Source organism: Indicator indicator, chromosome 30, assembly GCF_027791375.1.
Source record: "Indicator indicator isolate 239-I01 chromosome 30, UM_Iind_1.1, whole genome shotgun sequence".
NCBI lineage: Eukaryota > Metazoa > Chordata > Aves > Piciformes > Indicatoridae > Indicator > Indicator indicator.
In genome coordinates, this window is record NC_072039.1 from 13,382,900 (window position 1) to 13,394,905 (window position 12,006).

The 12,006-nt window shown below is 48.0% G+C and overlaps 1 protein-coding gene across 1 annotated transcript in view; it reads right to left on the reverse strand.

Moving 5' to 3' along the window:
- Window positions 1-1,249: 1,249 nt before the first annotated feature.
- ZZEF1 (zinc finger ZZ-type and EF-hand domain containing 1) overlaps window positions 1,250-12,006 on the reverse strand; it is a 90,063-nt gene continuing 79,306 nt past the window's right edge. Inside the window, exons 50-55 of the mRNA XM_054394387.1 lie at window positions 11,088-11,256; window positions 8,385-8,483; window positions 7,148-7,313; window positions 5,085-5,235; window positions 4,519-4,590; window positions 1,250-3,959 (exon numbers count right to left, since the gene is read on the reverse strand). Of these exons, the coding sequence (XP_054250362.1) occupies window positions 3,885-3,959; window positions 4,519-4,590; window positions 5,085-5,235; window positions 7,148-7,313; window positions 8,385-8,483; window positions 11,088-11,256 (732 nt within the window). The 3' untranslated portion in view covers window positions 1,250-3,884. The remainder of the gene's footprint in view (window positions 3,960-4,518; window positions 4,591-5,084; window positions 5,236-7,147; window positions 7,314-8,384; window positions 8,484-11,087; window positions 11,257-12,006) is intronic.

Below are 12,006 nucleotides of genomic sequence, written 5' to 3' on the forward strand. Positions count from 1 at the left end.
ACACTAAGACCATGGGACGAGGAAAGTACAAACAAACCCCATTCATCACCATGAGGTATGAAGAGACAAAGCTGAGATCTGAGACATCTGGGGCACCAGAAGTGTTTCAGGTCTGAAAGGAAATAAAGAGAATGAATCACAGAATGCCAGGTTGGAAGGGACCCCAAGGACCCCAGTGCTGAAATCAAAGAACATTCATGTGAAATCTTCAGTTTTAGGATAGGGCCACTGGAATGTAAAGAGCTGGGCTGGAATCTGAGAGATGACTCCAATAGAATTTCTCCTGCATACTTCCATGCAATGGCAGGGACATCCTGACAGAAAGGAAGGACTTGCTCATTGCTGGGGCAGAGGAGGCCACGAAGATGATTAGAGGGATGAAGAACCTCTCTTATGGGGACAGGCTGGGAGAGCTGGAGATATTCAGCCTGGAGAAGAGAAGGCTCCAGGGAGACCTTAGAGCAGCCTTCCAGTACCTGAAGGGGCTCCAGGAGAGCTGGGGAGGGACTTTTGAAAAGGGCTGGGAGTAACAGGCCAAGGGACAATGGCTTTGAGCTGGGAGAGGGGAGATTGAGACTGGAGAAGAAAAGAATTTCTTTAGAGTGAGGGTGGGGAGAGACTGGAACAGGTTGCCCAGGCAGGCTGTGGATGTTCCCTCCCTGGAGGTGTTCAAGGCCAGGCTGGATGAGGCCTTGAGCAACCTGGGCTGGTGGGAGGTGTCCCTGTCCATGGCAGGGGGTTGGAACTGGATGATCTTCAAGGTCCCTTCCAACCCATGATTCCATGAATCTGTGTCTCAGGAGCCTTGGAAATGCAGATTTACCAGAAAATCCCTGGGAAATCTCACTGCAAATCCTAGCATTTAAGAGCCAGTGAGGAGAGAAGCAAACAGGAACCAGACACTTGTGGAGGACTCTCTTTATAGAATTTTTACAATAGATTTCTCTCATTTGCATATTTCCCCTACAGCTGTAGCCTTACTTTTTGTTGTTGTTGTTTTTTGTGTAGGTTGTTTTGTTTTGTTTTTTGCACATGTGGAACTGACTGGGAATAAAGGGAAAGTTTTGACAGATTTTAACCAACTGATAGAAACTGCAGAGTAGCAAACATGCTAAGGAAAGAAATGATAAGCCTCTTGGTTTGCAGTGTTGGATGACAGCAGGTCAGGTGGAGCATCAGGAAGAGGAGGGTTTGGTTTCAGCACGTCAGAGGTGACTCAGGCAGGACAACTTGGTTTAGATTAGGCACATTTATTGTTTTGTTTTTCAGCATTCCTGTTTGCCAGGCAGTTTTAGGCTATCCAGTCTCATCCAATCCACCTGGAACTGCTGCAAGGTGTCTGAAGTGTGTTGAACGGGACTATTCATTACTGCCATTCTCTTTCTCTTATGTTAGCAGAAGAAAAAACAGGAAAAAAAAAAGGAAAAAGAAAAAAAATCAGTGTTTCTCTTCTCTTAAATCCATAATGAGAGCTTGAGTTGTAAGGCAGCAACAGATTCAGTGTCAGCTCAGGTCATAGTCCTGCAGTTCCATCTAGTGGGTAGAAATCACTGTGGAGTGGACACTGCTCCTAAACAGTCCCTCCAGGACAAGAGGGCTGACTCCTGAGGCCAGTTACTGCTGGTAGAGTAAGTTAGGTGGTAGGCCCAGTAAGGAACACTCCTGTGTCATCCTTGCAGCCTCAAGTCTTCCTCCAGAAAGCAAAAAGAGAGTCTGACAGAAACAGATGTGAGTGATGGAGCCAGGAGAGGTTCTGGGAAGGGCTTATTTACAGTCTTCATCCCTGATGTGAAAAGAAAAAAGCCTTCTTGGACTAAAGCAGGCAGATCTCAGCAGCATGCTACATGCCTTAACAAATCAGCCCATGGCACAGCCTTGATTGCTCAGCCATGGATCCACCCTGAGGCAGTGAAGTCCTGCTCAAGAGGAGCAAGCTCAGGATGCTCACCTCTCCCATCACCACAGCTCCCTAAAGGAGACTCAAGAATGTCTCATTTTTGATGGAGCAACTCCCTGCTCCCAGCTCTTATTCATGCTATTAGAATGCATGAAATGGCTCCTCAGGGATCCCTGCAAACTCAGAGAGGTTACTTGGATGTGGGAACAAATGGATCCATGGGTCAGAGATGAGCCCAATTCCCTTCCCATCATGATTTGGTTCAGGAATGATGAAGGGCTTTGACCTCCACCTGCAGGATGTTCATGGAGGGCTTTCAGAGCAGTCTCTCTCCACCTCCTTTCAGTCTTAGTTAAACAGCACTTTTTTTTTTTTCCCTGAAGTCTGGCATTCTCATTTGATGGCAGGGCCACTCCACTCCTGAAGGCAATGCCTTCAGCATGGTGCTTCTTGGCTTTCAGTTTGAAGTCTTTCAGGATGATCACATCCTGATTCCAATTCACCCCTGAAGCAGCATTCCCTTTGCATACACCTGGCTAAGCAGAAATCCAAACATCTTGAACCACAGCACTAGAGGCCATCTGAAATCTGGGGCATCTATAACTGCACTTTTCCCTCTCAGAGGGAAATCTGACCACTCCTAAAACTTCAGGTGCAGCCACCAGGTCCTCCAGTTCAGAGAGCATCTCCCAGAATGGTGCTCCTGTGCATGCTGCATGTTGTGATTCAGGCACCACTCAACTTTGGACCAAGCAAGGTCAGCAAGCACATTCCCTCCTGACAGAGGCACTGCATTCACACAACCACTCAGGTTCTTGGTGGCCTTTTTTGTATCTTAACACCATGGTGAGCAAGGGAAGGAGAAAATAATGAGCAGTCAAAGTTCTCTGAACTCATACTGGAGCTCAACCCTGTGTGCATACAAAATGCACCCCCAAATCCTTCCACATTCTTCTGAACTCTTTGAAAGGGAAGCCCCAGTGCAGCTGAGCAGGGAGAAAGCCAACTGACTTCAGCACAGGTCTGCAATCCATTCCCTGCTCACTCAGAGGAACATTGATATTGCTCTGAGATCAGGCTGGACTGAGCATTAACACCCACCCTGAATGCTGGGACTCCAGGTTCTCAGCACTGCCAAGAATAACTTCCAGAAGCCACTGGTGTTGAAATAATTCAAAGGAAAAGAAAGGCTTCATGAATCACTTCTTGTCAAAATGTGTTCAAGAAGCATGGAAATTCCTCAGCTCTTCCCACCAGCCCTGCTCTGTGAAGGGAAGCCCTCTGCTCTAATGGACTAGAACAACACATTGGAGATGAAGAAGGTCAGAAGAGATGCTCCAGCTGATGGGAACAGAGAACAGGAGGAACATCTTGCATGAGGATGCTCTGAAACTGGAATCCTTTAACTGGAATTTGGTTTACGGCTTGTAGCTTGGTAAGGACTCAAGTTCTTTCTCTTGAGTAGTAGCCTTCAAAAGCAAAAGCAACATGACAGGATTGAAGTGTGGCCCATTTCTGCCTCAGCCCAGCAGGTTCTGCTTGGCCTGTTCCACTTCAGTGACACCTTGGAGATGCTGCTGATGGCATTGCTCCGAGTCCAGCAGCACTTTCCAAGCTGTCACATTCCATCAACCAAAGATTCCTTGGAAGCAGATGACAGCAATGCTGGGGGCCTTCCATCTTCATCCTCCAGCTACCTTCTAGAGTTTACTTCCTCTGGATACAAAAGAAACTCTTGTTCTATTTACTCTAACATACTACAATAGGTGTATACATGACTGTAGGCGACAAATGAGTTGCTTCAGGATGTGCTTTTTCTGTTGAAGTGAGCTTTGAGTGGTACAAATTCCACATGAAGGTGGAAAGAAGGAAGGCTGCAGAGTGCTCATGATGCTGAAGGAACTTTTTCTGAAAGGAGTTAAGATGTTTGTTCTGAGGTTCCTATGGACAAACTACTCTATCCCATGTACTCCGGCCTGAGCCAGTACTAAACATTCCAGAGAGCTGTTGATTTGTTGGGGTAGTTAATGGCAAGGCTGATAGCAGCAATGTTCCTCAGGGCCTAGAAGAGTGAAGGAAAAACAAAAACTCACATCCAAGATTCTCCCCAGTTCAAAGCTGTAAAGACATCCTCCCTGTAACTAAACACAAATAGATCTTGGTTCTACCTGGGGCTACGAGGAGGAGGAGGAGGGGACTGGAACATCTTTGATGAGAAAAGGCTGAGAGAATTGGGGCTGTTTAGCCTGGAAAAGAGCAGCCTGAGGGGGATCTCCTCAATGCTTCAAGGGTGGGTGTCAGGAGGATGGGACCAGGCTATGTTCAGTGGTGTGTAGGGACAGTACAAGGGGCAATGGGCACAAAGTGGAACCCAGGAGGTTCCATCTGAACAGAAGGAGAGAGTTGTTTGGTGTGAGAGTGCTGGAGGCCTGGAGCAGGCTGCCCAGAGAGGTTGTGGCGTCATCTCCTCTGGAGAGATTCCAACCCCCACTGGCCATTGTGACCCTGGGCAAGCTGCTGTGGATCTCCAGAGGTCCTTCCAACTCTTGCTACTCTGTGCTGTCTCTGCCAGAAAAAACATGACCAAAGCCCACACCTGTGGGGTTGTGCAACCTCCTTACCTGTGCTGTGCAGCGATGAAGATGATCTTCAGTATTTAAGGCAAGCAAATACTCCTGTAGAGTTCCAAGCTCCTGCAGCCAGAAAGCATTCAATGAGCATCAACATTTCCAGCATAGATGTCATCCCTCTAATTAAGATTCAAATGCTGATGATTACAGCAAAAACCAAAGGCACCAGAGCTACATATTTAGTCTCTCCTGGGCACGGTTGGTGACCACAGGGATCAGTTCAGTAGAGACTGTTCATGTGTAATGCTCAAAATCAAATCAAGGAAAAACACATTCAAATAGCTCTGAATTAATGATGAAATCAGCATTACTCTCGTATCAAAGAGTGGCTGCAGGGCCTAATGTCTTCATTGCACAAGGAAAAGTCAGGGCTATTACTTAAGTTCCCATGATGCCGAAAGCAAGAGCTTGCCCCTCTAGACTCCAAAAGATGAAGATGTTAATGATTGTGGAGCACTGAATGTTTCCAAAGCTCTGAGGAACTTTGCTAAGATGAAGGCAAATTGTACTGTTTTAGCCCTGCACAGAGGGTGGCCAAACCCCCAGGAAGTGCTTACAGCAACTCTGTTTTCTGTCACGAAGAAGAGCTCTGCCAGTGCACGATGAAGAGGAAGGAGAATGCCAGGCTTGGCCATGTCTTGACACAAGTTGTTTTCCATATGGGTGAAAAGCTGCCAAAGTGGCTTCAACAAGGTGAGGTCACAGTCCCTGAAAAAAAAAAAAAACCAAACCGAAACAAAAAAACACACCAGAATTTGAATGAAATAGTGATGAGACAGTGAACAACCTCTATCTGATCCTGCTTCTGGGAGGGAAGATCAAACATTCAAGAGGAGATGATGACCACAGAGTTCTGACAGATGTACCAGGGAAGAAACACAAGACTTACCCAAGGACTGGCTGTGATGAGATTAGAGGCAATGGATTGAAGCTTGAGGGCAGATTGCGGCTGGAGATGAGGAAGAAATTCTTGAGAGTAAGTGTGGGGAAACACTGGAACAGGTTGCTCAGAGAGGCTGTGGATGTTCCCTCCCTGGAGGTGTTCAAGGCCAGGCTGGATGAGGCCTTGAGCAACCTGGGCTGGTGGGAGGTGTCCCAGCCCATGGCAGGGGGTTGGAACTGGATGAGCTTTAAGGTCCTTTCCAATCCCAACCACTCAGGGAATCTATGGTTCTATTTTAATATCTACATCCAGCCAAGTGTTTCAGCAAATTAAACTTCATTCTGGATGGGTGAAGAGGAGCAAACCTCATACCCATGAAGATGTCTAACTGACTTCCACAAAACTAAGCAGACTCCTGAAATGAGGCCTTGAAAATACCTGGAGACCTCACTGTGCTAAATGCTCTGGGAATGGCACAACCCTGTGCCACAGCACTGCCACACAGCAGACAGAAAAGATTGTATCTAGCTTCACAAAGAGTCCCAAGCCTGCCTCCTTCCTGCTCTTGAGCTCAAGTCAGCTAACCCAAATGTCACTTATCAGGCAGATAGGATGAGGAGGTTGTGGAGTCTCCTTCTCTGGAGACTTTCCAAACCCACCTGGGTGTGTTCCTGTGTTACCTCTCCTAGGTGATCCTGCTTTGGCAGGGGGAGTTGGACTCAATGCTTGGAGGTCCCTTCCAACCTCTGGTTCTATGATTCTGTGACAAATGAGCTGAGTGTCAGCTTCCCAGCATTCCAGTTTCTACCATTTCTGTGGAGTTCTTGGGACTGGACCCATCTGCACAGCACTAGAACAGCTCAGTGTCTGAGTGTGAATTTTCCTAAGGAACACCCCTGGCATCCCTAAGCATGGCTACACTTAGCTCTTCTACAACTGCCTTGCAGGCTGAGCGGTGGAACAACAACTGAACAGTTCTTTGCTTTACAGAGAGCCAGAGCAGCATTCCACCACTGCATGACTCCATCCTCACCTTAACTGTCAAGTCTGACTTGACAGACTATGCAAATAGGGCACAGTGTGACTGCTGGGTTCCAGTCTGTGCCCACTACCCTTGTCCTGTCCCTGGGCACCACTGACAAGAGTCTGACCCCAGCCTCTTGTCCCCCAGGCTCAACAGCCCCATGGCTCTCAGCCTTTACTCCTCACAGAGAGGAAATCTATTTTTTGTTCTGTTTCAGGGTGATTTTTTTTTTTATAGCATTTCAACTCAATGAGTCTTTTTTAAAAGCCAAGAAAGAATAGAAAATATCTTAAAAAAAACCCTCCCCTAACAACAAATTTCTGCCCTCCAAGCACTGTAAATTGAATGACAAAGCAAATTCTGTGTAACCTGCTGTGGGTGACCCTGATTTAGCAGGGGGGTTAGACTAGATGATCTCCAGAGGTTCCTTCCAAACCCCACCACACTGGGATTCTGTGTAACACCTCTTTCACAGAATCAGAATCCCAGAAGGCCACGTTGGAAGAGACCCAAAGATCATCTGGTCCAACCTTTCTAGGTCAGTGTGGTTGAAACAAGGTGACCCAGCACCCTGTCAAGCCGAGTTTTTAAACTGTCCGAGGTAGGAGAATCCAGCACTTCTTGGAAGCATGTCATGGTTTTCTGCCTTCTCACTTTTTCTTCTCCTGCCCTTTGCCTTTTTTTTAGAGCAGAAGACAGCAGGGTGCCCTTACCTCTGGGTGCTGCACTGCACTATCTTCAAGAGCAAGTGGATGGCCTTCAGCCGCTGGTGGCCGGTCTGGCGGCAGGCTACCCCCACCTGCCACTCCCAGATTCTGGCCAGGGGGAGGTGAGGAACAACCCTTTCCTCTGACAGCATCTGCTTCAGAATCTCAAACCCTGCAAAGAAAGGAAATTCAAACAGCTGTGACTTCGTAGGAAGCCATTCTGATCCTAGGTTCAGTCTTCTCCTCTCTCACTAAGTATTCTTAGAATTTTCAAGGTTGGGGAACACCTTTGAGACATCCAATCTTCTACCCAGCACCTCCATGGCCATTGGACCACGTCTTGAAGTGCCACATTTGTTTGTTTTTTGAACACCTCCATGGATGGGGACTCAGCCATCTCCCTGGGCAGGCTGTTCCAATGGCTCACCAAGAATGATGCCTCGCCTCTTGCTCTGGCAAGCAAGAAACTAGCAAAGAAAACACCAAAGAAAACTCTGAGATCATTCCAGATGACATCCTGATATCACAACTTTTTCCCAGCAAGAGTGGTCAGACATTGGCACAAGCTGCCCAGGAAGGTGGCTGAGTCCCCATCCATGGAGGTGTTTACAGGTGGTTTAGATGTGATGCTTGGGGATATGGTTTGGAGGTGAGCTTTACAGAATAGGTCAATGGTTGAAGGTGATGATCCCAGGGGCCTTTTCCAACCTGAATGATTCTATGAAAACTTGAGATAAAAATCAGGATGAATATTAGCTGAAATCAAAGTTTTGCCCAAATAAAGGCAAACAAAACCTGCTGTGTGACCAGCAGCAGAGGTTTGCTGATTGCCTATCACCCACCAGCCTCAAGCCTCAGCTTCATTAAAACTCTAAAACTAATGAACAAAACCTTCCCAGTTCTGTCTAGAGCTCAGACCCAGAACCAGCCTGTTTGAATGGATGACTTTTTTAAAAACAATTAGCAGGATTTCTGGTGCCAGTTACAGTGCTGACTAAATTCTGAGCGTGATGACTGTCACAGAATCAGGCTTTGAAGGCAAATGGCATCACTGGAACTGGAGGTTCCAAAGCTCTCTGAAGAAATTTCTAGCACAAACACACATCAATCAACTTGAACTTGAGCAAATTAATCAAACTCCAAAACACTGGAGAAAGCAAATTCTAAGTCAAAAAAAGCAAAGGGATAAGTACAAGTCAAATAAGTCCCCAAAGTCCTTTGAACACCTTCTGAGCTTGCTTACCTGTCTGGAACCTCCCCAGATGTCCTGCAGTCACTGTGAACTTGTAACCCCACTCAGTGTTGCTCATGTCAGAAGTGAACCTGTAATAGAGGGTGTCTCCTGTGTGCAAGAGAAGGAAGGAAAATCCAGTTACCACCTTGGGAGTGAGTTTTGCTGTCACAAATGTGACTGAAATGGCAACTTTGGTAGAAATGAATCCTAAATGTTGGGATTCCAGAGCAGGGATCTTGGGTTTGCAGATAACTCTGACATGCACAGAACTATGACAAACAGGAAGCTGAATGGTCCCACACCAGAAAGATATTTTCAAGGATAATGTCTCAACTACCCAGAAGAATCAAAGAGTTTCTGAATGGTAGAGGTGGGAAGGGACCTCCAGATAGAGTCAAATACCCCTGCCAAGGGAGGATCACCTAAAGAAGATCACACAGGAACATAACCAGGTGGCTTTGGAAGCTCTGCAGAGAAGGACACTCCACAACCTCTCTGGGCAGCCTGGCCCAGGCCTCCAGCACCTTCACACCACACAACTTTCTCCTCCTCTTCATATGGAACCTCCTGGGTTCCAGTCTGTGCCCACTGCCCCTTGTCCTGTCTCTGGGCACCACTGGCAGGAGTCTGGCCCCAGCCTCTTGCCCCCCACAGCTTCTTTAGCTCTTGCTGAGCATTGCTCAGATCCCCTCTGGGGCTGCTCTTCTCCAGGCTCACACCCCCGGGGCTCTCAGTTTCTGTTCCTATGGTCCAGGCTCCTCAGCAGCTTTGCAGCCTCCCCTGCACTCTCTCCAGCAGTTCCCTGTCCCTCTTGAACTGGGGAGTCCAGAACTGGATCCAGGACTACAGATGTGGCCTCCACAGGGCAGAGTAGAGAGGGATAAGGACCTCCCTTGCCCTGTTGCCCGCACTCTTCTTCATGCACCCCAGGACACCTTTGGCCTTCTTGGCCACCAGGGCATGTTGCTGGCTCATGGGGAATGTATTGTTCCCCAGCATTCCTAGGTCCTTCTCCTTGGAGCTGCTTCCCAGCAGGTCCTCCCTCACCTGTCCTGCTGCAGGAGATTGTTCCTTCCCAGGGGCAGGACACTGCACTGGCCTTTGGTGAACTCCAATGAGATTCCCTCTGCCCAGCTCTGTAGCCTGTCCAGATCAAGAACCCAAACCCAAACAGCCTTGGCTGGAAATAAAGTGTCAGAAGGTGAAACTCATGTTTCACAGCCAAGGCTGCTGAAAACAATGGGCCTCAAAGTTCAGTTTCTTGACAGACTTCTGTAGCTATTTGGGAGGAAAAGGAGGACAGAGAGGTCATAAAAATCAAAAACATTTCTTGAAAAGGCACATTTCTAATGTGCACCTTACAACCCAAACCCTTCTGCTAAACAAGTTCCTAAAAATCTATGTACAGCTCCTGACAGGACTCAAAGTGAAAAGCTACCTGTGGTGCTCAGTGTGGGTTAAAACACCGTGACAGAAGGTTAGGGTGAAGTGAGGTCCTTCAGCTCACTGCCATTTGCCACAGTGTTCACAGATTGCTTTGGGTTGGAAGCGACCCCCAAAGGTCATACAAAGGTCCAACCCCCTGCAGTCAGCAGGGACATCTCCAACTACATCAGGCTGCCCAGGGCCACATCACCTGTTCCAGTGTCTCACCATCCTCACTGTGCAGAGCTTCCTCCTGATGTCCAACCTCAATCTGCCATGCTCTAGTTTCAAACCATTGCTCCTCATCCTATCCCCACAGGCCCTTCTGAACAGTCCCTCCCCAGCCTTTCTGGAGGTCCCCTTCAGATATTGAAATTTCAGCTCTAAGGTTTCCCTGAAGCCTTCTCCTCTCCAGGTTGAACAGTCCCAGCTCTCCCAGCCTGTCCCTGTAGCAGAGGTTCTCCAGCCCTCTGATCATCTTTTTGGCCCCTTCTGGACCTGCTCCATCAGGTCCATGTCTGTCTTGTAGGGTCCCAGAGCTGGACACCATACTCCAGGCGATGTCTCACCATAGCAGAGTGGATGTTTGAGTGTTATCAAACCCCTGCAGACTGAAGCTGACAAGTCAAATGCCTGATTTCTGTTCAGCTGTGCTCTGCAGCACCAAGTGGAGCCAAGGCGCTGGCACGGGCTCTGTCTCCGCACTGGTGGAGCACAGAGGCAGGAGATAAGCCTGGCCGTTTCTTTTGTTTTGATAGAAAAAATGTGCTTCCTGTGGAAAGCAAGGCAAGGCAGAAACAATGTCAGTGAATGTTGTGCAGAGCAAGGACTGGCTTGGAACAGAATCAAGATCAAACTTTGTTTCCAGTAGCTAAGTGCCCGCTTTGAATGAGGCATGGAAAAAAAAGGTCAATCAGAGCAAGAGATAAGGAAGCTTTTAAGAAATAGAACCCCAGCATGGTGGTGGTTGTAGGGACCTCTGGAGATCATCCAGTCCAACCCCCTGCTAAAGCAGGGCATCCACAGCAGCTTGCCCAGGATCAATGCCCAGGTGGCTTTGGAAGCTCTCCAGAGAAGGAGACTCTACAACCGCTCTGGGCAGCCTGCTCCAGGACTCTGACTCATAGAACTGAGCAGCAACTCAGAGCAAACAGATGTGAAGAGAATCCTTCTCTTGCCCACGTATCTCATGGACAACCACATTGAACTCTCATCTTTCAGGAGCTTCTCTCAAGTACCAGATAGCAGCATCATCTCAACATCAGCACTTGGGGACACTGGAGTCACCTGGCAGCTCAAAGTCATTCCACTTCTGTGGGGACCCACTGAAGCTGTGCCGATCCTGCTGGAAGTCACTGCTGCTGGCCATCAGCAGCTCATCACAGCCTTCTTCTGTGTTACACTGGGAGTCAAACTTGATTGAGAGGTAGATAGCACCCGGAATGTGAACTTTGTCCTGGGAAAGAAACACATCACCTCTGGATACTGTAGCACCAAGAAGATATTTTCACCATACGAAAATAAAAGGAGGCCTAGTGAACAGCAGGAACAATTCCTTCCCAACAAGGGTTCTCAGGCACTGGCCCAGGCTGTCCAGGGAGCTGGTGGAGTCACTATCCCTGTGGGTGTTTAAAAGCTGCATGGACATGGTGCTGAGGGACATGGTTTAGTGGTGGTGACTTAGCAGCATGGCATTGTGAGCTTTGGGTGAGTGGTTGAACTTGGTGATCTCAAAGGTCTCTGCCAACCTCTGTGGTTCTATATTAAAGCATCTTCATGGGAGAAAACCTCACCCTTCAATGTTTGTATCCAGAACTAATTACTACTGAACCCCAGTACTGCATGGCCTGCTGTCTGCATTAGTTGGTGAGCATGTAGCAGTAGTTGCTAGCAAGGCTTTGGTGTTCTGAAAGCATGAATTGTGGCAGATGTTGATGTCACAGCCAAAACTCAAAGGTTTAGGTGCAGTTTACATCAATCAAACTCAGAAGCCTTAGAGCTGCAAGCACCATTAAAAATGCCAGGGCTGCCCAGAGGCAGTGGTTTACCTTCCCAGCTCCATCAGGACATCCAGCAGGGTTTAAAAACAAAAAAACAAAACTCAGAATGGTTTATGGCTGGAGAAGATGGTCCCAAATGAGAAATGCAAGAAAGATTCTACTCCTAGCTTGGGTCTAACAGCACCAGGCCAGCTGGAACAGACTAG